This window comes from Symphalangus syndactylus, chromosome 13, assembly GCF_028878055.3.
Source record: "Symphalangus syndactylus isolate Jambi chromosome 13, NHGRI_mSymSyn1-v2.1_pri, whole genome shotgun sequence".
Lineage (NCBI taxonomy): Eukaryota > Metazoa > Chordata > Mammalia > Primates > Hylobatidae > Symphalangus > Symphalangus syndactylus.
This window is the reverse complement of record NC_072435.2, coordinates 60549427-60576475: the sequence shown is the minus strand read 5'-3', so window position 1 is coordinate 60576475 and position 27049 is coordinate 60549427. Positions and strand designations below refer to the sequence as shown.

General features: G+C 35.5%; 1 protein-coding gene across 2 annotated transcripts in view; it reads right to left on the bottom strand.

Annotated features, from left to right (window-relative positions):
- The window catches only part of LEMD3 (LEM domain containing 3), an 89704-nt gene that overhangs the window by 27968 nt on the left and 34687 nt on the right, over positions 1-27049 (bottom strand). Inside the window, exons 2-4 of one of the 2 annotated variants that reach the window (XM_055235993.2) lie at positions 11181-11218; positions 6260-6326; positions 3719-3786 (exon numbers count right to left, since the gene is read on the bottom strand). In XM_055235993.2, the coding sequence (XP_055091968.1) occupies positions 3719-3786; positions 6260-6326; positions 11181-11218 (173 nt within the window). The remainder of the gene's footprint in view (positions 1-3718; positions 3787-6259; positions 6327-11180; positions 11219-27049) is intronic. The other variant, XM_055235994.2, reaches the window with a different exon arrangement.

The following is a 27049-nucleotide window of genomic DNA, read 5'->3' as shown; positions in this document are numbered from 1 at the left end:
CAAAAAAACACTAGCAAACTGAATTCAAAAGCACATGAAAAGGATCACACACCAGGATCGTATACCTCAGACACAAAGATGGTTCAACATACGAAAATCAAAATTGAATATGCCACATTAATAGAACAAAGGATTAAAATCACATGATCATCTCAATAGATGCAGAAAAAGCATTTGACAAAAATTCAATATCCTTTCATGATAAAACCATTCAATAAAGAGGAACAGAAGGATATTATCTCAACATATTAAAGGCCATACATGGAAACCCTTAGCTAATATCATACTCAATGGTGACAAACTGAAAGATTTTCCTGGCCAGGCATGGTGGCTCACACACTTATTATCCCAGCAGTTTGGGAGGCTGATGTGGGTGGATCACCTGAGATCAGGAGTTCGAGACCAGCCTGGCCAACATGGTGAAACCCCATCTCTACTAAAAATACAAAAAAATTTGCCAGGTGTGGTGGCACACACCTGTAATCCCAGCTACTCAGGAAGCTGAGACATGTGAATCACTTGAGCCCAGGAGGTGGAGGTTGTAATGAGCAGAGATCACGCCACTGCACTCCAGCCTGGGCGGCAGAGTGAGACTCTGTCTCAAAAAAAAAAAAAAAAAAAAAAAAAAAAGATTTTCCTCTAAGATCAGGAAGAAGGCCAGGGGGGCTATTTTTCCCATCTCTCTCTCTCGTAGCACTAGACATCCTAGCCAGAGCAATTAGATAAGAAAAAGAAATTAAAAACATCCAAATCAGAAAGAAATAAATTTATCTTTCTTAGCAGGTGACATAATCTTATACATAGAAAGCCCTAAAGACTCCACCAAAAAAATCTTGTTAGTTGGCTGGGTGTGGTGGCTCATGCTTGTAATCCCAGCACTTTGGGAGGCCAAGGCAGGAGGATAACTTGAGCCCAGGAGTTTGAGACCAGCCTGGGCAACATAGCAAGACCCCTATCTCTACTAAAAAAAAATCTTGTTAAACAAATTCAGCTAAGTTGGAAGGTATAAAATCAATATACAAAAATCAGTTACATTTCTATACACTAACAACAATCAATCTGAAAAGGAGGTTAAGAAAATAATCCCATTTACAACAGCATTAGAAAGATTTAGACACTTAGGAATAAACTTAACCAGGGAGGTGAAAGACTTAAACACTGAAAACTACAAAAAAAAAAAAAAAAAAGCTGAATGAAATAAAAGACACAAATAAATAGAAAGACATCTCATGTTCGTGAATCAGAAGACTTAATATTACTCAGATTACTATACTACTGAAAGCAATACAGCAATACAAAATCCCAACAGCATTTTTTGCAGAAATAGAAGACATAATCCTAATATCCATACGGAACCACAAAGGCCTCACACTAACTTTAAAACATATGACAAAACTACAGTAATCAAAACAGTATAGTACTAGCAAAAAAACAGACATAAATGGACCAGTGGAACAAAATAGAGAACCAGAAATAAAGCCACTGATGTATGATCCAACAATCTTCTACAAGGATGCCAGACTACACAATGGAGAAATGACAATCTCTTTAATAAATGGTGCTAGGAAAACTGGATTTCCACATGCAATAGAATCAAACTAGACCTTTATCTTATAACATACACAAAAATCAACTCTAAATGGATTAAAGACTTAAATGTAAGACCTGAAACTATAAAACTTCTTGAAGAAAACATAGAAGAAAAGCTTCTTGATGTTGATATGGGCAATAATTTCTTGGATATGACACCAAAAGCATAGGCAACAAAAGCAAAAATAGAGAAGTAGGACTACATCAAACTAAAAAGTATATGTGCAGTAAAAAAAAAAAAAAAAAAAAAAACAGTGAATACAGTGAAAAAGTAACCTACAGAATGGGAGAAAATATTTGCAAACCACATATCTGACAAGTGTTTAATATGCAAAATGCAAAAGAAACCCCCACAATTCAATAACAAAATAAATAACCCAATTTAAAAATCAGCAAAGAACTTGAACGGCACTTCTCCAAAGAAGATATACAAATGGCCAACAGATCGGGTATTATATATATGCTGTATACATGCTATATATACACACAGATGTATATGTATACAAATGTATATGAAAAGATGCTCAACATCAGTAATCATCAGGGAAACACAAATAAAAAACACAGTGAGCTATAAGGCAAATACTATACTATTGGAAAGAATGTAAAATGGTACAGTCAGTATGAAAACTGTATGGAGGTTCCTCGAAAAATAAAAAGTTGAACTACCATATTATCTATCAATCCCACTTCTAGGTATTTGTCTGACAGAATTAAAAGTAGAGTCTCAAAGAAGTATTTGCATTGCCATGTTCATGATGAATTATTCACAATAGCCAAGAGGTGGAAATAATCTAAAAGCCCATCAGCATGACTGGATAAATATGTGTATACATACAATGAAATGCTACTCAGCCTTAAAAAATGAAGGAAATATTGTCATGTTACAATATGGATGAAACTTGAAGACATTATGCTAGGTGAAATAAGCCAGTCACAGGACAAAAATTGCAGGATTCAACTTATATGAGGTATCTGTTAATCACACTGATGGAGGGAGAAAGTAAAATGGTGGTTGCCAGGGATATGGGGCAGAGGAAAATGGGGACCTGCTGTGCAATGGGTATAGAGTTTCAGTCATACAAGATGAAGAAGTTCTAGAGATTTGCTGTATAAGAATGCACATATAGTTGTACTGTATACTTAAAAATATGTTAATAGATTTCATGTTATATATTTTTTACCACAATTTTAACAAGGGGATGGGAGGCATGAAATTTGCATGACATGACTTGTCCACATTCAAATGCCAGCCACCTTCCAGGGATCGTTTCCATTTGCAAAAACTCAGATCTTTATGAAATTATCTTTATGGAACTGGACTGACAACAAGCTTTCCTGTATGGTTTTCAAATGCCAATTTCCACTTCTGAGAAATCAGAACGACATTTATCCATCTTTAATCTTCAACTACCTTTCCTTTCATTAAGATTTTCCAGAAACTATTTACAGTAGTTTAGAAAATTCAACGGCAAGTTCTCTTAGTATTCTGAGAAGAAACTGATCTGGGACAGAAGATTTTAAATAAATGGTAGATGTTTACCTGCTCTCTTACATGCTACTACTCACCTATCTCAATTTCCCTCTGACCAATGTTTCTTTGTACCCTTTCCAAATTAATATGCATTCTCTCATAGAGAATGTTCTAAAACAAACTAAAAAAAAATTGAACAGGTGGCTCATGCCTGTAATCCCAGCACTTTGGGAGGCCAAGGCATGTGGATCACTTGAGGCCAGGAGTTTGAGACCAGCCTGGCCAACATAGTGAAACCCCACCTCTACTAAAAATACAAAAAACATTAGCTGGGTGAGGTGGTGGGTGCCTGTAATCCCAGCTACTCGCGAGGCTGAGGCAGGAGAATCGCTTGAACCCCGGTTGCGAACGTTGCAGTGAGTCAAGATCAGCCGTTGCACTCCAGCCTGGGGAACAAGAGCGAAACTCTGTCTCACACACAAAAAAAAAAGTTGAACAATTTTACTTTCTCATAACTGCTCCTATTATATCAAACAGCAGGCCCAAGCTTTTAACAGTACAATTAAAATAATCAAATATATGATTCTTACAAGTAGCAATGATTTATATAATTTTTTAAAATATAGCTATTAAAATTCTAATTTCACTGCTTACTTTTAAATACGCAGCTGCCTCTTGAACAGAAAGCGTTCTTTGACTAGAACTGCCACATTCATGATCTCCTGGAAAGATTAGCATATTATTAATTTTGATTAAACAGAAGAAAACAAATAATTCAAATATTTTATATATTATATAATTACAGGTTATATTATTATAATCAGTAAAGAAAGAACATGAATATTATACTTTCTAGAAGAAATTCCAGTAAGAATATAAGCAAAGAAATTCCAGTAAGAATATAAACAAACAACTACCCTTACATTAACCACAACTTTTAAATGCATTTCAGTCCAAACAAGAACATATCTTCCTCTTATATTCCCAACTAAATTGTAAGCTGGTATAGGAACTATGTCACACTGATGCCTATCCACAGATCTTGGCACACAAGACGCCCTCCAGAAATATGTATTATTCCTAAAAGGGAAAAAATTAAGCAAATTCATTGTGCTAACTTAACTTACACATCTATTCTTAAAGCTAACCATTTAAGGGTTCAAATAAGTTTGAATTTATTAATGAATTAAAGTATGTGCATTTTCAAAGTATAACTAATCCTATCTTTAGCAAGCGGTGTGCCTGCCTTAAAAACTGTTATAACATAACCAGGTGTGGTAGTGTGCGTCTGTAGTCCCAATTACTCGGGAAGCAGAGGCAAGAAGACAGCTTGACTCCATGAATTTGAAGCTGCAGTGAGCTGTGATCACCCTACTTCACTCCAGCCTGAGTGACAGAAAAGATCCTGTCTCAAAAAAATCTTAAAAAAAAAAAAAAAAAATGGTTATAACAGACCAACAGGGAAATCAGGTACAAGTTTCCACCTATGATCTGGTTTCTACAAAGGGATGTACTACATATAAATCTTTGGAAAACTACATTTATCTTTTCTTATAATTGTTGATAAGAAGCGAATTCAGGGCTTTTTCTTTAGACTGTAAGTGGTTATTAGAAATAAATTATCCTCATATTGAACTCCAATTGTCATGTTTTCCCTTCCCTGTGTCTTTGAAGTAGTTAAAAAGCTTTTGTTAACATGAAAGTAGAATAATTAAAGTAAAATCCTTGGCAAATGTTTCTAAAAGTAGCCATGTTTTTATTTCAGTTTTGTTCAAGTAATCATTTTAATGTCAGTAGCTATAAAAAGGGGAGAAGTACCTATTAGATGAACAAGTCTTGAAAGTTTATTAGTGCATCCTCAGAGATTTAGATCCCATAGATTTAGGCAGAGGTCTGCAAATTACAGCCCATGGGTCAAATCTGGCCTACTCTGGTTTTTATAAATGAAGTTTTATTGGAATACAGCCAAGCTCATTCACTTATGTAGTATTTATGGCTGCTTTCATGGTATAACATAACTGAGTGGTTGTGACAGAGGCAAACTAACCTACAAAGCCTAAAATATCCACTATCTGGTCCTTCACAGAAAAAAAGCTTGCTGACCCTTACTCAAGGGGAAGGAATCTGTATCTTTAAAAGCACATCAGATTATGCTGATTTAGCTGGCCATGAACCATACTTGATAAAACAATGCTACAGAGATAGCTGTAGAAGCTTGTGTTAGCAATATCCCTAGCTAGCATAACTAGCATATACTTAACCTGTCTCTGGGTGCTACAGCATACCAAATAAATGTCATTAGCTTGAAGTGTGTGAATGACAATCAAAGCAAAGAAGGCTTTTAGTGATACAATGCAGAATTAAAAGCTTAAAAAATTGACCAGAATTAAGAACCCAATGGACAAAACAAAGAAAGATGACAGGATGGGAAACTGTCAGGATCCTAAATACCTCCATTCAACCAGAGAAGTTCCATATTTACCTATAGGCTGCTACCAATAATCTGGTTTACACAAAAGATCTGCTACATAGAAAAGTTTGAAAACCGCATTTTTCTTATGACTGCTTACAAGAATCCAAGTCTCTTCTTTCAGATTATATGTTAAAAAAAAAGACTAAAAAAAGGTAATAGATAAGCTGCTACTGCAGTTTACATGTGCTAAACTTGATACCAATTCATCTATAATAAATTATTCCCATTTCAGACAAGTTGACTACCTTAGAGCTCTCAAAGAATTACTAAGAGCAGAATACGAGGAAAATGCAATTAATCCGGAGAGAAAATTACAGGAGAATAAATTTACTTTATCAAACAGAATGATACCTATACAACCAATAAAAGAAAATCTGCATTTGTATATTTAATCCAAGATTTTAGTTAATTCATTGCTTACCTAATTCCTCTGATACTTAAGCTTTCCGGATTTTTTGTTACCATTAATGCAATAAAGAAATTTATCAACTTTATAACTATATTATATATATATATTACCTCTAATACAGATGGCAGGCAGGAAAAAAGCCTTGATTAAATACATACATAAAAATCAAAAATCACTCTGCGTAGGTAATGAAAACTTCTAAAGAAAAATATTTCATAAATATAACACTGGACTTGGAAAAAAATTTTCTACTAATAACATGCTACATACATTTTTCAAAACATTTTTAGCAACTATAAGTTAAAACAATTACCTGCAAGCTGTGCCAATCGATCATGAAGCTTATATAATGTGTTCATCATAAGATTTTTTTCACTTTCCTAAAATTAAGAGAAGTTACTATGAAATATCCAATTCCAAGAAAAAAAAAAAACACCAAATAATTCTTAATCAAAAAGAAAAACAGTAAATTTAAAATCACAGAAGCCACATAATCTGAAAGACAAATTCACATTTAAGTAATGGGCACCATATTTTTAAGAAACCTTAATCTAAGACTCTAAATTATTACTCTAAATATTTCACTTTCTGGAGAATGATTTAAAAATTGGCATAAGGTTCGTGCCAAAAAAGGTCTCACAGACAACAAACTCCATCAATCACCAAAGCAATGTTCCCAATCCCCCTCTACACAGTGTATTTTTATGTAAACTGTTCATATGAGACTGTTTTCTTCATCAAGGCTGCCCTTCATGTCTTGTTTTAATCTAACTCAACCACATAAAACTAAGGGAATGAGTACTGGCACGGTGACTGATACTCAGTCCTCTCCTAGGCTCCCAAGGTGCCCCTGTACAAACTTATGAACCGTTAAAATGAAACAAATATTAAATAAACATCTACTAGGACTTAAGAACTGTTCTCTCAGCAAAGCGAGAGACCCAGTGAACAAGATGGTTCCTGTACTCAAGGGCAAAAAACATATTAAATGTTACATAACAACTGCAGAGTAATACAGAAGACTCTCTTCCCTCCTTCTTCTGTAAATACAGAAGGAGGGAAGAAGGGAAGAGAATTTATGGAACAGAATATTTGAGTTTGGTTTAAAAGGAAAAAATAACAGATCAGCATTCTAGGCAATGGGAAAGACCCTGAGCAAGGGCATGAAGGCATGAAAGCATTGGTTATATTTCTTACATAACCAGTAGCCTTGTTTGATTCTGCAAACTACTAGAAAAGTTGTTTAGTATTAACTACCAGACAGCCTTGGATAGCAAGACAGAGAGTTTGACTTCATTCTGAAAATTTAGCAGGAGAGTAAAACAGACTTGTGCATCAGGAATACTACCTGGGCCAGAATGTAGAATGTACAGGCTGGCCTGGAAGCAGAAATAATTGTATGAAAAGAGTCCAGATAGAGAATTATTGCAATGGTACAGCCTAAGTACTTGCCAAGTAGTCTAAAGCAACAAGACCTCCAATTTAAGAGCAATTACAATCAGGAGGGATCGACATAAATGATGGAGGGTAGGGTGGGGAGGGAGTAATAGCTTATTGTACTATCTAAAATAAGTCCATGATTCATCAGGGGGCTCTGTCTTTATTACTTTCTTTCTTCCTGAAGTTTCCAACAAAACAGATGTACTGGATGAATAGATCATGGAGCAAATTGAAGCAAGATATAAAAGACTGGAAAAGTAACATTTATATGTCTAATAATATGCAACCTCAAGCATTTATTTTGTGGTGTATGTGCAGGGACAGAAGAGAACATGTTTGCACACTATGGGTGGCACGCTTTTGTCATTGCAGCTTTAATCGGTTATACTAAGAGGAATACTCATCAAAAGTGCCAAGATCCTACCACCAGAATACCTGGTTTTATATCAGATGGTTGACTGAGATGTTACTTATTCATTCAGTTTACTACTTGCCTTCCTACATATATTTTTGCCTCAATTTTATCTTAATCAGATTCTGAATCAAGCCAGTCCTTATCTTCACATAAGATCAAAAATTCAAACTGCAAAAATTAGACATCAAAAAGTAACAGTAGGCTGGGTGTGGTGGCTCACGCCTGTAATCCCAGCACTTTGGCAGCCCGAGGAGGGTGGATCGCGAGCTGAGGGTGGTGGCATGTGCCTGTATTCCCAGCTACTTGGGAGGCTGAGGCAGGAGAATCACTTGAACCCAGGAGGCGGAGGTTGCAGTGAGCGGAGATCATGCCACTGTACTCCAGCCTGGTGACAGAGTGAGACTCTGTCTCAAAAAAAATAAGAGCAGGGGCTGAAACAGGATTCTGAAACCTAAGCATTTGTGATACATTAAATCACAAAATCATTTTTAATAAATATCTTCAACATAACAGGATGAGTAGGTGTTCCAATGACAGTGTAGCTTATGGATGTGACACATAAAACCAAGGTGAATCTAGTTAAGTTTTGGGATTAAAGCAATGGAAAATGGTGTGTTTCTTTTCCTCTCATCTGGAAAAGAGACTTATTTTCTTTTTGTTTTATACGTCCTATCATACCCTTCCTTCACTCCCCTTTCAAAAACAAAACAAAATTTAAACATTTGGCATCTGTCCTCTGATTACATCTTTAATAAACATAAGAGGGACCTGGGAATAAACTTTAGCTTTTGATTCACAGATATTAAACACTGGACTAGATAAATAGAAGTAACAATACTTAACCAGATGGAACTGATCTCATACTGGATGACATACATACTGTTACATTCTCATACAAATAACTTAAGAACTCAGAAAGCTCAACTATAGTTTTTTACAAGAATTATCTTTCCATTGAAAATTTATTTAAGGCCGGGTGCGGTGGCTCACACCTGAAATTCCAACAGTTTGGGAGGCTGAGCCAGGAGAATTGCTTGAGCTCAGAAATTTGAGACCAGCCTGGGCAATGTGGCAAAACCCCATCTCTACAAAAAAATACAAAATTTAGCTGGGTGTGGTGATATGCACCTGTAGACCCAGCTCCTCAGGGGACTGAGGTGGGAGGATAACTTGAGCCCAGGAGGTTGAGGCTGCAGTGAGTCGTGATCATGCCACTGCACTCCAGCCTAGGTGATAAAAATGAGACCTTGTCTCAAAAAACTAAATAAGCAAAAAAAAACAAACAAACAGAGTTTAAATGACCATCTATATACTAGAAGGGCCTCAACTGCTATCCAAATGACCAACTAAATTATAATCTAAGTAGGTGTTTATGAGATATACTATTTATCTATCTATCTATCTATCTATCTATCTATCTATCTATCTATCTTTACAGTCTTGCTCTGTCACTCAGGCTATAGCAGAGTGCAGTGGCATGATGATATATGCTATTAAGTGAATGAATACATTTTGAGAAAGAAACAGAAAGGGTTTGGTTCAATTATCTTTAGTACAAGTACACTAAACTAGCAGTAAATCTGAAAAGTATACAAATCAACTTTTAAACTTACTGGTTTACAGTTTGATTACACTCTTCTTCCATTTTGACTGCTTTTCAGATTGTCTCCTAATATTTCAGCTTAATGTCTAACTACTGGCTTCCCTAATCATTCTGCAAACTAGTTAAAGTTCCACAAGTAAATACATAAAATAAGCTTTCAAATAATCTTTCATTAAATAAAAGCAATTTTGTAATTTGAATTAGCTATTTTCTAATTGTGTTTTAGTAAGGCCCAGATTATTGTTTTTCATTTTGGAGGGAGAAAAATCTATAGGGTGACTCTATCCAATTTTCTCATATATTGTCACCATTAAATATTTCCCTCTTCAATCCTCAGCCAATTTTCTCTTCAAGCATATTTTTAACTGTTTGCATTATGCCTTTGATTAAATAATAATGAATTTTAACACTTGTGATATGGTTTGGCTCTGTGTCCCCACCCAAATCTTACCTTGAATTGTAATAATCCCCATGTATTGTGGGAGGCAGTGGTGGGAGGTAACTGAATCATGCACGGGGTGGGTTTTTTTCCCCATGCTATTCTCGTGATGAATAGTGAGAAAGTCTCATGAGATCTGATGGTTTTATAAAGTAGAGTTGCCCTGCATATATTCTGTTGCCTGCCACCAGGTAAGACATGACTTTCACCTTCCGCCACGATTGTGAGGCCTCCCCAGCCAAACTGTGAGTCAATTAAACCTCTTTCCTTTATAAATTACCCAGTCTGGTATGTCTTTATTAGCAGCGTGAGAACAGACCAATACAACTTGGCAAGGGGCCCTGTACAGAATGAGCATTTAATATAAGTAAACAGCCACTATCTTCACTATAATTATTACTATTATTCAGAAGTTCAGAACTTCAGTTTCTTCCTTGGGGAAAATTAAACAGAAGAAAATAGTCTTCTATTTCCAATGTTCAATAAGTATATTGTACCAAATTTAAATTATGACACTGTAGCAGTGTTATATTTAATAATGCAATTGAAAAAGCCAACTTTGTTGTAAACAATTATCACTGCAATAGAATATTACTAATCATTTCAGAGTTCCACTTTAACAATAGAAAGTAATATTCTATGGATGTGATTACACATTATTACACATCCTTCAGTACAAGAAATAATGTTTTCTATACAGGTCTATAGAACAGTTCCTATAATAAAAAATTAACAACTAATTACAAGCTTAAACATCTTAACCTCTGAAGTCCCTGTAATGATGGGTAAGTGAAAAATATTTTTATATAAGTAAAATTTAGGTTAAAATTAGTATTACAGCATTCTTTCTTTAAAAAATTAAAGAAATAGCCTGAAGGATATGATTCTAAGTCCTTTTGATGGTCGAATAGGCATGCCAATATGCAGAAGATCCAAAGAGGTAAAATGAGGGCAAAACGGACAAAAACTGCTAAGGATACGTATCCAACAACTACAGGCAACAGGCATACTTTTAAGTCTAAGACAAGATCCACTGATGATATGCCATTCCCATTTTACTTGGCAGTTGTCTTTTACAGTAAAGTGATAAACAGTTCAGGTCTTAAGAGAAAATCTGTGTCAGATTTAATTATACTACAGTTAGGGAATACTCAGAATAAGAAAGCCTATTGTTTTAGACTAAAATAACCTTAAAATTACTATTTTTTTAGTTGATAAAACCTATTGTTTTAGACTAAAATAACTTCAAAATTACTTTTTCCAGTTGATAGTCATTCTCATGCTTTTATCATATAAAACATGACACGAAATTATCAGTATTATGATCATTTACTTACTTGTATTTTTCCAAATGTTTCACCAAAGGGGTTTTCTACTATCAAGGAAGGAAAAAAAGAGAAGTATTAGCATCACTTAAGAATTCAAATCCCCCAAATAAACTCTCTGAAATGCCAGCATGTACTTTGCTAAAACTGGATATAAATATGTAAACCAAATGTAAACAAACGGGTGATAATAAAGGTTAGGGAAGTAATTTTTCAGACTTATACTTATCATTCTCACGTTGAATTAGTGGTTTTCCTCATAATCATTGAGATCAGGTGCTCTGGTGTCACAGAAGCTGAGTTCAAGTCCCAGCTCCATCTCTACCACTTATTAGTAATGTCTCTTTGAACTAACATCTAATTAGCTACTCTAAACTGTAGTTTCTTCTTTAAAGCAGTATGGATAACAATGATACCTACCTTATACAGTTGTTGTCAGGATTAAATGAGATAAACAAGATAAAATGTTTGATACAGTGTCAAGCACTTAATATGCACTCAATATACACTATCCATTATTATTACTGCTAATGACTATATCATTTGTTTCTACCTTAACTTGATTTCTCTTCAAAATATAGACTAAGAAGCAGTTAACTACTGAAAGAAATCTACAAGATGCTTTAAAACGGAATAATTCATTTAGAATTCTGACTTCTAATGATTTTTTTAAATCCACCTTCCTAATCCTTGCCAACATCTGAAAAAGTGGCAAGAAAAAAAATACAGATCAAAGTAACTAAGAATTAAGTCTCAGTATTAAACAATTCCAAATTTCCAATAAAATATTACATAATAAGGAAAGGATTTACCACTTTCCATCCAACCCCTATGCCCCTCCTTCACCTCTAAATTAAGATACAAAAATGTTTATGGCTGAATATGTAGCACCTCTCAGGGGTTTTATTCAGTCTTCTCCTTATCATTTTGTTTATTTTGATATTACAAAAATATTCAAAGCTTTCAGATACCTGTAAACTTTTATATTTTATATAGACATATATCTGTATAATCCAGGTCACAACTAAGACTAACTAAGACTAACTGATCTTACAAAGTAGTTCACACTGACCAGGTTTCCTTTCTGAGATGCTTTTCTATTTTTATTTGAGAAAACAGGAAGTCCCACAGGAACCAGGAACTGCCTGATTCTAAGAAAGTTCATGTGAGACCAGCTTAACAAGGTACAATAAAAGAGCAAGGAAAAAAAAAAATGTATCCTGTTATCATCATAAGGGATTTTGCTAATGGATTTTTAAATGACATTTCTCTATACATCAAAAGGGTTTTAATGTTGGGAAAGAAAAAGTTTTGAAAGATATTACAGAAAATCAAAAGTACTCAAAAGGGGAAGAGAGAGAAGAAATAATATAGCTTCAAGATTAAATAAAATGTTAAGGATCAGAACACATGGACTAAAAAGATACCCTTTTTAATAATATTAATTTTTCAATATAAACATTGAACAGCTATATTTAGCTCAACATACTACCAAAAAAATGCCTTGTCATTTGGCCAAACAAATGACAATAAATTAGCCAAACAATACGAAGTGTAAAAGGTGTTTTATTTGCTCTTTATAAGAACAATTCTTAAAAATATAAGTGTGCAGTTCCAAAAACAAGTTTTAATGTCTATGAAGAAAAGCTATGCTAGTATTGCTTTTTTGATTATACACAAAATTACTTTTTGTCAAGACTATCAAATGGAAAATCAGCTCTGTGAGTAGCTCCATAAAAGCGTAACTGTAAATTATGAATGTTCACCAGACTGCTCTACTGTGGGCTTCTCAAGACAGGGAGCATGTGTTATAAACATGTGCATGCCCAGAACCAAGCATAGTACTAGATATATAGTTAGTGCTTGAAAAATGCTGGTTGTGCTATCTAGGCACTCTTCTTTATTTCACTTTGTGTGTTAACACTGAAGCAAAAGTGTTCAATTTTGCAGGAAGCTGGAGGAGGGTATGTTCTGAGCTACTAAGAAGGGAGAGGGATAGGGTAACAGAGAAAGCTGAAGAGGGGGAAAACAATTTTGCTGAAAATATTGCTCTGCCCACAGTATCCTTCTAGATTTCTGCCTCTTGCCTTGTAGTCTAAAATACCTGGAGTATAACATACCTAAAAAAGTCAAGAGTATACTTTCCGCCCAACAAAACTTCTGTTAAAATTTTTTTCCCCAAATGCTCATGATAATCGCCACCTATTAAATGAACAGAGACCTATTAGCAGCAGAAGTAAAACATCCTTGGGGTTAAGTTTTTACAAGAAAACACCATCCGAAAACAGCAACTCTAACAAATTAAAAGCCCTCAAAGTTTTCGAAGTATCTTTATACATTTTTTTCTTTCCCCAAATCATTTCAGTATTTCTAAAAACACACCAATATCTTCTATCACATCCAAATTACCTCGTCTTTAATGGAAACAACACACACTGTTACCCCTAGTGAAAATATATAACACCCTCTCCCAATTAGGTAACTGAAGAGAAGAAACCTTGTTTCAAAAGCATCCCACAGCAAAAATTTGCCACTTCATTCTTTATTCAGTCACTAGAAAACTAGGGAGGGACCTGAGAGTGAATTACAGCTCTTATCCCTTATCTGAGAGCAATGATAATGCCAAGATGGTACTTCAAAATTTACTCTTCCATCCCCTAAAGGCAGAGCCTTGAAGCCATTTTTGATCTGTTGTCCTCCTTTAACCCTACACTCTCAACAGCCTCTCACTATTGCTTTTTTGGACATTTCTTCTTCAATACTTTAGTTCAGATTATTTCAAGCCTCAAATATACCAAACTTTTCTTTGTAAATGTCCTTAATATTTTGACTTCTTTTCCCTTTAAACTATCCTACTAAGTGTAAAAATCAAATTCCTTAAATGTTTCATCAGAACCCTCAAAATTTTCCAATGGTTCCTAATCACACTTTGTTGCAAGGAACAAATTCTTATCTTGTGATAATTTCTTATAAGACACACAATGCTTCTCCTCCAAATCCCTCCTTTCCTCTACCCCCCACCAATTCCAAAAATGTTACTAGTTTCACTGATCTTTTCTCAAATGTAAACTGTTTTCCATTCTCTTACATAGAAGTAAAATTTATCATGTTATAAATTCTCAGATAAAAAGGAAAAACTTGCAAACACATCTATATGTTTATAAACTTCAAAGTATATGCTTTGCTAGTTTAAGAGTCCTAAGCATTTGGAGAATAAAGGATATGCTATTTATGACTCAGGAAAACAGGCAATAGTACATTCAGGATGCTTTCCTATGCTTTCTTTGGATCAACACAGCCAGCTTCAGTCTGCTATGACAATTTTTTGTTCTGCATACATGGAACCACTGTCAATTACAGCACACAAAAATATTCTCTCAGAAGACTGAGCATTTGATCTTTCTGGTCTTCTTTAAGCCTGAATGTTTTTCTTCTCCATTCTGCCTTGAGGGTTCAGTTCGCAGCTATGCTACAACCATGAAGGATGCCTAATCACTGCAGTTTATCGTGACCTCCTTCTCAGAATCTCAGTAATTTACTACCTTTTATAATAATTTCAATATTTGGTGTTCTAGTCCTCACCCCCAGCCCCAACAAGACTGCAATATCGCCACGTATCTCAATGCCTTTGCAGATACTGGGTACTAGCACATGCTGAACAAATAGAAACTTGAGGGCATACTATAGTCTCCTAGAATAGCAGCTTCATCAATGCCAGAAAAGTACTATAGTCTTGATCCCTACAACCCTCTCCATTGAATAAAAAGGAAATTACGTTTACTGAGTTCCTAATACGTGCCAGGAATAATGCTGCTGCCATGTACTCAAGAGGTACCTCATTTCACCCTCACAAAACTACCGTTTAGAGTAGATATTAGCCCCATTTCTGCAGACAGAAATATTGAGACATGCTGAGGTTAAGTTGCTTCCCTGAGGTAAACAATTTAGTAAGTTGGGATTAAAAAATAGGAGATTCAAACCTATTTATGTCTGACTCCAAAGCATGCATAACTCTCATTATAGAAATAACTATAGAAAATAAAACATTGGTTTTATATAAAGAAAGCATGCTCTAAAACTTTCCAATTTTGAATCATTAATTTGGTTATTATATAATGCATCAAAAATGACAAAAATAGGGATATGGGGGGAAAACACTGCTGTTGGAAAATACATTATTTTCTCTTAGATGAGGAAAAAATTCTCTTCAAAACAAATTCTCCAGTTGTAGTCTAGGGAAGTATTTTCCATGACACATAAAAATATAAAGTATCCTGTGACTTCCATGGACAGAATTATTCGCTCCCCCCTTCTCTCTCAGGCCAAGGCACTCTGTTCATATGACTACTACAGAGTATACCACATGGCATCAGTTTAAAAAACTTACAATTTCTGATTTAGTACCATACTAAACAGTATTTTCATTTGGCTTCATCTCGCAACATAAAATATTCGCAAACATATAAAGTGCCTACTATGTCCAGGTATTATGATAGTTATAAGAGATTTAAAAATAAATATATATAAGCCCTGTCCTCAAAGACAGTTCAGTCCTGGAGGGCAGCAATTCTACAGACAGGAGTTTTAAAGGCAGTCTCTTGTATCTAAAACTCCATGACCTTAAGGCTAGTGTGACCTTAAGGACAGTTTTAATAAAGTCATCTAGGCAGTTACATTCAGACGCCTGAATGAGCAGTTATCTCTCTGTATTACATCTTTATGTAAAAAGACATTCAAATTCTCAAATCCCATCTTCTAGCATTAATGGTTTAAGCACAGCATAATTTTATGTGAAGAAAGCAAAGGGGTTGTGGGTGAGGGGGAATGTTTCCAACAGCTGCAAAACACTGCACCTGTGTGGCAAACACTTCTGCATTTCACTATCATCCAGACCAATCTAAAAACGGACAGGGTGAACAAGGCAGGACATGTTTTTGCAACACAGCATTATGCCCATTTGTTTTCTGAAAGTTCTCTAATTGTTTCATGGCTTTATTAAATAGATGGTCATTCTAGATGACAGGAACAGTTCCCTTGATGTATACTTAACAAATTATTATGAATATTGAGATTACATAATCAAAATAGGAAAAGTTTTATGGACAAAATTATCTATTACTGTCTTCCACACAACTTGCCTAAGGTAAACTCTTGTACCACCACCCTTGTATTCATTAATAACCTTTCAATTGTAGTCCCACCTATTGATCTGAATTTCGAGATACAAACCTAGATGGGGATAATCAGTTAAAGAGAAGGGAAAGGGCAAGAACACAAAAGCTTCTCCACTTCTGCTCTCCTACAGAACTCCCAATTTTCACCTGTCCTTGTTTGAGAGGCAAAAATGCCATGCTGTTTTCAAATAAACTATTCTTTAAAAATAACAGAAAGTACACACTGATTTTGTAAAAAATAGAAACTTTAAACATGGCTATCAAAGTACTAAGAATATAAGGAAAACTGAAAACAATGTGTCTAAGGAAGTAAAAGGTCAAAACTCAGAATCGAGTTTTCCATTATCCTTATTACTTAGCTGGTTCTTATTCTTTATATATGATAAAAAAAAAATTATGGTCTCTTTCAACCTTGTAATCATCTGAAAGTCTCACACTTGCTCACCATAAAAATGGAGATTCTTGAGGGGGGTGGAAAACTGTTATCAGACTGATATGGTTAAGGCTCTGTGTTCCCACCACAATCTAATCTCAAATTGTAATCCCCATGTGTTGAGGGAGGGACCTGGTGGGAGGTGACTGGATCATGGAGGCAGTTTCCCCCATGCTGTTCTCATGATAGTGAGTTCTCATGAGGTCTGATGGTTTTATAAGCGGCTCTTTCCCATTTGCCGTTTCCCATTTGCCATTTCTCTCTCTCCTGCTGCCTCACCTCGTGAAAAAGGTACTTGCTTCTGCTTCTCCTGCCATTATTGCAAATTTCCTGAGGCCTTCCTAGCCTTGCAGAACGGTGAGTTGATTAAACCTCTTTCCTTTATAAATTACCCAGTCTTGGGTATTTCTTTATAGCAGTGTGAGGATGGACTAATACAGAGACTATAACTGAAATTATATTTACTCAAGCACAAATTCCACATTATAATTTTACCCTCAGTTTGAGATATCTGTAACAAAAGCTGTAAGAAAGACTTCTAACCACAGGCTTTTCAACAAGTCCTTATGCAGTATATTCTGGCGAGGTGTGGAGAAAAAGGAATGCTTTTACACTACTGGTGGGAGTGTAAATTAGTTCAACCATTGTGGAAGACAGTGTGATGATTCCTTAAAGATCTAGAGGTGGAAATACCATTTGACCCACCAATCAATTACTGAATATACCCAAAGGAATATAAATCATTCTATTATAAAGATATATGCACACATATGTTCACTGCAGCACTATTTGCAATAGCAAAGACATGGAATCAACGTAAATGCCCATCAATGATAGACTGGATAAAGAAAATGTGGTACATATACACCATGCAATACTATCAGCCATAAAAAGGAACAAGATCATAACCTTTGCAGGGACATGGATGGAGCTGGAGGCCATTATCCTCAGCAAACTAACACAAGAACAGAAAACCAAATACTCTGTGTTCTCACTTATAAGTGGGAGCTGAATGATGAGAACACACAGGCATATGGAGGGGAAAAAATCACACTGGGACCTGTCAGAGGGTTGGGTGGGGTGAGGGAGAGCATCAGGAAGAACAGCTAATGGATGCTGGCCTTAATACCTGGGTGACAGAATGATCGGCGCAGCAAATCACCATGACACACATTTATCTGTGTAACAAACCTGTGCATCCTGCACACGTACCCCTGAACTTAAAAAAAAAAGATGAAAAAAAAAAAGTGGCAGTTTCTTAGAAGCTATTGATGACATTAAGTCTTACTTTGAACATCAATAGTTTAAATGCACCAATTAAAACATCAGTGTGGATAACAAAACAAGACCCAAGCATAAGTTGTCTGTAAGAAATCCACCTCAAATGTAAAGACACATATAGATTAAAAGTAAAAATATGGAGAAAGTTATACCATGCTAACACTAATAAAAGAAAGTGAGAGTAGCTGTATTAATTTCAGATACTGCAAAATTCAGAGCAAGGAAAGTTATCAGTGACAAAGAGGAGCATTACATAATGACAAAGGGGTCAATTCTCTAAGAAGACATAACAATACCTAATGTTTATGTACCTAACAACAAAGTATCAAAATATGTGAGGCAAAAACTGATAGAAATGAAATGAAAAAAAGAAGAATCCACTAATATAGAGACTTCAACACTGCTGTACCAGAAATGGTCAGATCCAGCAGGCAGAAAGTCCGTAAGCATAGTCGAACTCAACAAATCATTAATCAACTGGATATAATGAACAAAAGACTACTTCATCAAACAACAACAGAATACACAGTCTTCTCAAGCTTACATGGAATGTTCACCAAGATAGACCACATTCTGGGCCATAAAACATGCCATAACAAATTTAAAATAGAAGTCATATAATGTCTGCTCTCAGACTGCAACTGAATTAAGAAATCAGCAGAAAGATAGCTGCAAAAATCCCAAAATACTTGGGGATTAAACAACATTTCTAAATAACACATGGGTTTACAAAGAAATCTTGAGACACTTTAAAATATTTTGAACTAAATGAAAACAAAATGTATCAAAATGTGTGGGACATGGCAAAAGCAGTGCTTTTGAGGGAAATTTATTAAATTTATGTCTAGTGTTCCATTATTGGAACACTAAGTATGTGGGAGTTATTCATACCCTACTGCACAAGATCATTGCCAAGGCCTGATTGCAGAAATTCAAAAAATTGCAACCTAAGGCATAGATGACTTAATGAATGCATAAATTAGAAAAGAAAGACCTAATATCATTTATAAGCTTCCACCTTGGAAAATTAGGAAGAGAATAAATTAAATCAAAAAAAAAAAAAATTAAATCCAAAGTAAGCATAAGAAGGAGTAAGAATTAGAGCAGAAATCAATGAAATTAAAAAACAAGAAATCTATAGAGAAAAATCAATGAAACCAGAAGCTGGTTCCTTGAAAATATTAATGAAATTAACAAGTGTTTAGGTAGGCTAGCTAAGAAAGAAAGGAAACAAATTACTAATATCATAAATAAAAGAGGACATTACTATGGATCCCATGGATATTAAAAGGATAACAAAAGAATACTGTGAACAACTGTATGCTCACAAATTTGACAACCTGGATGAAACAGACCAATTCCTCGAAAGACACAATCTGTCAAAACTCACAGAAGACACAACCTGAATAAGACTATACCTATTAAAGAAACGGAATCAGTAAGTAATAACCTTCCAAAATATAAAGCACCAGGCCCAGATGGAGAATTCTTCCAAAGATTTAAGGAAAAACTTATACCAATTCTCTACAATATCTTTCAGAAGAGAGAAGTAGATATGAGTTCAGCATTACCCTAATACCGAAACTAGACAAAGACATTACAAGAAAACTTCAAACCAATATCTCTCATGAACACAGATGCAAAAGTCTTCAGCAAATAGCAAATTCCACCCAACAAAGTATAACAAGAACAGTATATTACAACCAAGTGGGATTTATTGCAGGTGTGCAATCTGAAAATAAATTAATGTAGTCCGTATCAACAGGCTAAAGAAAAAAAATCACATGATCTTATCAACAAATGAAGAAAAAGCATCTGACAAAAGGTCAATACTCAGGCCAGGTGCAGTGACTCACGCCTGTAATCCCAGCACTTTGGGAGGCTGAGGCAGGTGGATCACCTGAGGTCAGGAGTTCAAGACCAGTCTGGCCAACATGGTGAAATCCCATCTCTACTAAAAATACAAAATTAGTCAGGTGTGGTGGCAACATTAGCAGGTTGGGTAGCTTGTAATCCCAACTACTTGAAGCAGGAGAATTGCTTGAACCTGGAAGGCCGAAGTTGCAGTGAGCCAAGATTGCACCACTGCACTCCAGCCTGGGCAACAAGAACAAAACTCCATCTCAAAAAAAAAAAAAAAAGTTCAATACCCACGCATCAAAAAAAAAAAACTCTCAGTAAAATAAACTAGGAATACAAGGGAATTTCCTCAACTTCATAAAGAATTTAATACAAAACAAAAATAGAAACACCTATAGTTTAAACATGCTTAATGGTGAGAAACTCAAAGCATTCCCATTAAGATGAACAATGAAGCAAGGATGTCTTGTCTCTCTCACCACTGCACTGCAACATCATACTGGAAGTCCTAGCTAATGCAATAAGAAGAGAAACAAAAAGTACAGAGGTTGAAAGAAGAAATAAAACTTTGTTCACAGATAATACGATAATATATGTAGAAAATCCAAAAGAACTGATCAAAAAAAAAACTCCTGGAACTAATAAGCAACAATAGCAAGGTTGCAAGATGCAAGGTTAATAGACAAAAGTCAACTACTTTGCTATATGCTAGCAAGGAACAAGTGGAATTTAAAATTTAAAACACAATACCGTTTACATTAGCATCCTCCCAAAATGAAATAGGTAAATCTAACAAAATATGTACAAGATCTACATGAGCAAAACTACAAAACTCTGATCAAAGATATCAAAAAGAACTAATTAAACTGAAAGATAGTTCATGTCCATGGATAAGAAAGCTCAGTATTTTCCAGATGTCAGTTCTTCTCAACTTGATCTATAGATTCAATGCAATACCAATCAAAATCCCAGCAGATTATTTTGGGGGTACTGTTAAACTGATTCTAAGGTTTATATGAAAAGGCAATAGACCCAGAATAACCAACACAATATTGAAGAACAAAGGTGGGAGACTAACAGTGTCTGACTTCAAGACTTATCTAAAGTTACAATAATCTAGACAGTGTGGTATTGGTAAAAGAACAGACAAAAAGATCAGTGAAACAGAACAGAGAGCCCAGAAATAGACCCACATAAATACAGTCAATCGATCTTTGATAAAGGAACAAAGGCAATACAATGGAGCAAAGATAGTTTTTTCAACAAATAATTCTGGAACACCTGGATACTCGCATGCAAAAAAATTAATCTAGACACAGATTTTATACCCATCCCAAAACTTAAGTCAAAATGGATCACACACCTACATATCAAACACAAAACTATAAAACTCCTAGAAGATAAAAGAGAATCTAGATGACCCAGGGTTTGGCAATGACTTTTTAGATACAACACCAAACACATAATCCATGAAAGAAGTGATAAGCTGACATTCACATTAAAAAACTTCTGCTCTATAAGAGACACTGTTAAGAGAATAAAAAGAGAAGCCATAGACTGTCTGGAAATATGTGCAAGACATATCTGATAAAGTACTGCTATCCAAAATATATGAAAAAAATTCAAGAAAACAAATCCTATTAAAAAATGGGCCAAAGAACTTAACAGACATCTCACCAAAGAAGGTATACAGAAAAGATGATCCACATCATACGTTATCAGGGAAATGCAAATTTAAATAATGAGATACCACTACATACCTATCAGAATGGCTAAAAACCAGAACACTGACATCACGAATGCGGTAAGGATGTAGAACTATTACTGGTGGAAGGTCTTGACTATGAGTCATCCTAGTTCTTGGTGTTTCGAACAAAGAATTGGACAAAACACACAAAGCAACAAAAGAATGAAGCAACGAAAGCACAGATTTATTGAACCAAAAGTACACTCCACAGAATGGGAGCAGGCTCAAGCAGGTGGCTCAAGAGCACGGTTACAGAATTTTCTGGGGTGTAAATACCCACTAAAGGCTTCCCATTGGTTACTTGGTTACACCCTATGTAAATGAAGTAGTGGCTCACAACCAGTCTGACTGATGGTGGAAAGTGACCAATCAGAGGCTTAAGTCACAAAGTTACACCTTTATGCAAATGAAGACTAGGCCGGTGACCAGTCTGATTGGTTGCAGGAGTGGACCAATCAAAGGTACTTTCCATTTCTCATCTGCAATGCAGAAGGTGGCAGAGGGGTTGGGGGTGCAGGGGTTATACCCCCAACCCCTCTGTTCCTTTGTTACCTGGGCATGGAAAGTTGGGGTTTTCGTTTTGATTGAGTTCTAGGAAGTCAGTGTGAATCAGCCTTAGGTTCCCTGCCTCCAGATGCTATTCTCCTGCTTCAGAACTCTCATTCATTACTGGTAGGAATGCAAAATGGTATAGCCACTTTGGAAGACAGTTTGGTGGCTTCTTACAAAACTAAACATAATCTTCCCACATGGTCCATTAATCATGCTCTTTGGTATTTACTCAAAGGAGGTGACAACTTTATGTCCACAAAAAAAACTTGCACATGGATGTTTACAGCAGCTTTATTCATAATTCAATCTAAACTCTTTATAAATTGAAAACCGAAAAAGAAAAGTTCCCTCTCTTGCGCCGGGGGCGGTGGCTCACGCTTGTAATCCCAGCACTTTGGGAGGCTGAGGCAGGCGGATCACGAGGTCAGGAGATCGAGACCACGGTGAAACCCCGTCTCTACTAAAAATACAAAAAATTAGCCGGGCGTGGTGGCCTGTAGTCCCAGCTACTCGGAGAGGCTGAGGCAGGAGAATGGTGTGAACCTGGGAGGCGGAGCTTGCAGTGAGCCGAGATTGCGCCACTGCACTCCAGCCTGGGCGACAGAGCGAGACTCCATCTCAAAAAAAAAAAAGTTCCCTCTCTTTTGCAAAGACCTAGAAGATTCATTGTAATGTAACCATTTTTTTGGTTTTAGAATGATGTTTAATATAGCCTTATTTTTAGAAATTCATATAATTTACATTAGAAATAAGATTTTATTTTTACTAAAACAGTGTCAGAAACATAGCATATTGAAAAATAGCTAAAATGTAAAATCTTGTGTCTAGAAATTTTTAAAATATGTGTCTGCAAATATTCATAAATTTTCTAAAATGCTTAACCTATTGAGTTGGAGGTGATTCATCTGTCAGTGATTTCATAAGCATGGTTTCATTTATCTAAATAAAATATTACTAAATTAGAAAGATCATTAGTAAATCCAGAAAATACCAAAATAGACATTTAAGACTTTAATGACAGTCTGTTCCTTCCAAAGATGAATTCCGATATCTTTATAGAGCAACCACAACTCAAAAAAGAACGTTTGATAGAATTATTTTTCCTGAATCTGACTGGTAACTAAAATTGAAGTCCTCATTCAAAAAAAGTTTAATCTAAGAGAAGACTCTTAGATGTTAAGTAAATATCAACAATTTACTCTAAGATAAACTATAAAGTTAATAATGAATTGCCTGTTTCACCCCTCCCACAAAGACAAAAGTAAGTCCCAGCAGCTCAAAATTCCAGAGGGAAACAATTAAGGTGCTGCCTCTATCTAATTTGTCAGCTAAAGACACCCCTGCAGTTTACCACAATGTTGGGAAGAAAGGTAGTGGTGATAGCCCTCTGTATCCATGTGTTCTGCATTCAAGGACTCAACCAACTTGAGATCAAAGATATGTGGGAGGAAAAAAACAAAACAATAAATGCTAACAATATAATACAAAATAATACAAATTTTAAAAACAACACAGTATAACAACCACTTACATAGCATTAACATCATATTAGGTATTATAAATAATCTAAAGATGATTTAAATTATACAGGAAGATGTGCATGGGTTATACGCAAATTCTACACAATTTTATATGAGGGACTTGAGCATCTGTGGATTTTAGTATCTGTGGGGGTTCTGGAATCAATCCCCCATGGATACCGAGGGACTAATATACAAGGATCAGATTCAAATAAATACAACGCAATATGTCTACTTAAAATATGGGAGCTTAATCTTACTATATTGTTCAAGGTAGAAAAGTTTGAGCGACCTAACTCTTAGGAGTTTCAACAGATCTCTTCCTGAAAATTATTTTTGTACATATGACACTTAAATAATTATGCTACTGCCTACTGCATGGTGACAAGTGAACAGAAAAACAAAAGCAAGTCAACTTGTAAAGGTTAGATACAAATCTATAAATAATACAAAGCATCTGTGCAATAGCTAACTTGGCACCCAAAGTAATTTATGCTAATGAATACTATCATTTATTAAACATGGTGACAGCTCACTGTAGGAAGAAATTTTAAACATTAACTGTTACACACTGGAGACTATAACAGTTCCTCTGAATTTACATTAAAAGATACAAGTAAAACTTTATTATAACAAAGTCAATTCTGAAGGAATAGTGCTAAACAAGAATTTGGAGATCCAAAAGGGATTTGTGATGTGCACAAATGTGCACATCATTTGGAGATGTGCAATGCAATAAATACAAATTTCACATACAATTAAATACAATAGGTCTTCTACTTTGTAACATTCAAAATTACAATGTATGTATTTAACATCTTCAATGATTATCTCCAGTTTTAGTTTTGAGTGGCACAAAAACAGCATGCAAATAAGAAAACTGGAGAGAGCAAACGCACAGAGGAATAAAACGAGTAAGACTTAAATAGTAGTAGTTTCCCCTCCATTCACTGAATGGGAATAAAGAGCAGAGGTCTGATAAAAAAGGAAAAGGGCATTATACATACAGACAACATATAGAGGTGGAAGTATGACCAGAACAAACATATAAACTGAATTTAAAGAAGTTCCCATCATTGACTTCATGAGAAATGTGCTTAAAAATGATATATATGTTTGGTTTTACCTCTGGAAGAAAACAGACACAGATGAAAAGTCATTCAGGAAACAGAGACACTTAAGTATGTCAACAAGTCAAAAACAAAACTACTTGGTAAAATAATTTAAGCAGTTACAATATGCGGTAAAGTAGGCTAAAGACATTTTTATTGATTATAATATACGGAACCTTGAGAGTAAAAACCATGCTTCCCCATGAATACAATGGACAGAATGTTCAGCATATACTGTAGTCATATCAGATTCTCACTTAACATCTACTCTAACTTCTACAACTTCTACTTGTAGTGGAGTGAGAGAATATACACGAATATGTGTGAGTGAATGCTAAAACAATGATACCTACAATTTCCCACAACCATTCTACTTGGCTATTACAGGCAATAAACATGTGCTTCAGCCACACCTTGAGATGGGAAATATGACTACTATTAAAACAAACAGAAAGAAGCCATTAGCCTGAGCTCTGTAAAATTGAGCTCCTCCATTAAGCAAACCAAAACCCAATTCAATGTAAACAGGATAATGAAACTTAACCTCAACCAATCAGAAACCATCAACTAACCTCTAGCTAGGATCTTGCCACTCTAACCAAATATATTTTCTTCATCTTACTTCTGTGTTCAGGCTATAAAAGTACACTGCCCACATGCTTCAGAGCAGAACTCTCTCAACCTCTTCTGGTTCTGAGTGCTGCCCAATTCATAAATCATTCTTTGCTTAAATAAACTCTGTTAAATTTCTTTTGTCTAAAGTTTTTCTTTTAATAGTTCTAGTGTTAGAAATGAGGGTCTGAAGGAGATCCCACCAATGATAACCCACAGGAGCAATGAGTAACAGGCATAAGTGCCCCCACTGAGCCCCTTGAGTTCATGGCTTTTTGCTGCACATTTGGAGGTCACCATTGGTAGGTCCCTCTCAAGTACAAGCTTGACTACTTGTTTTGAGTTCTCTTGACTATGAGCATTTCTGATCCAGACTGGGCCTGTAAGTCATGACAGAGACTATATTGGGTCTAGCAGGAGGCCCAATATAGTCTTATATAAGGTAAGTTAGGTAAGTTTGAGAAGGCTGTGAATCATGAGTTCATCTGCAGGCAAGGACTCTAGAACTCCACCATCTGGAACGTCAGCCAATTTTATGTTTAAGAACAAGGGCTCAGAACCTGTGATTTTTTTAGAGAAATGAGTGAACCTTACCAAAGGTAACTCAAGAGTTATAGGGGCCACAGTGATAAAACTTCACTTGTAAGGTGCATTAGAAAAACAGGATCCAAAATACCTCAGAAACAAGAGTTCTGTTTGGGGTTTTTTTGGTGTGCAGAAGCTCCTAAAAGACTCAAAAATTGCCACTCTCAAAGACTCCCTACAAAAGGCAAATGAAAAGCTTAAACAGTTGATTTTTTTTTTTAATTACATGTTGACTGACTTAACTCTGACCGCACCTCCCCACCCCATCCTCTGCCTATTCTTTATCTACTAAGCTTTTAGCTCAGTTATCTTCCCAACCCAAAGATGAAGAGAAAGCTAGACAAATGCTTTATAAAGTTAGGCCCACACATCAACCAGGTCTGTATCTTTAACCACCTTTATGCCTTGGTCAAAATCTTGAGCTCAGATCAAGCAAAGGTTTCTCTGTCCCAAAGGAAAACCCCCAGAAATTTGCTGAGGAATTCAGAATTCTCACTGGAGCACAAGATCCAGGACTTCTTGATCCTTCTAGCCAAATTAGTCTCCAAAATCTGCCTTACTGGCATAAGGACTATTTTTAACCAGTTATTTTTAGACTGTTTTGTAAGGGAAATTTACATCTATAAAAGAAATCTCCATTTGTCTCTCTCTCTGCACCAGAGAGAGAAGGAATGAATCACTAGAAATTCTTAGAATGGAGAAGGCAATGACTTAAACCTATATAACCAGCTTTACCCAAGCCATTTAAGAAGCTTTTCCTGGCCATCTTGTTGTAACTGGGGCTTTACCTACACCCTTCTTTCCTTGTTTCAGTAAATGACACTATTAGCTCTGTGCCTTTGAGATATAAATGCTCTACCTAGTCTAACCTAAGAGCCATCCCTTTAGACATGCAAATTTAGGGAAGATGACTCATCAGAAGAGGAAAACAGGGGTACAACTATTTGGAAATTGGCAAATAAAAAATCTTCAGTCTTTTTCATAAACATCAGTAAGAAGCGTAGC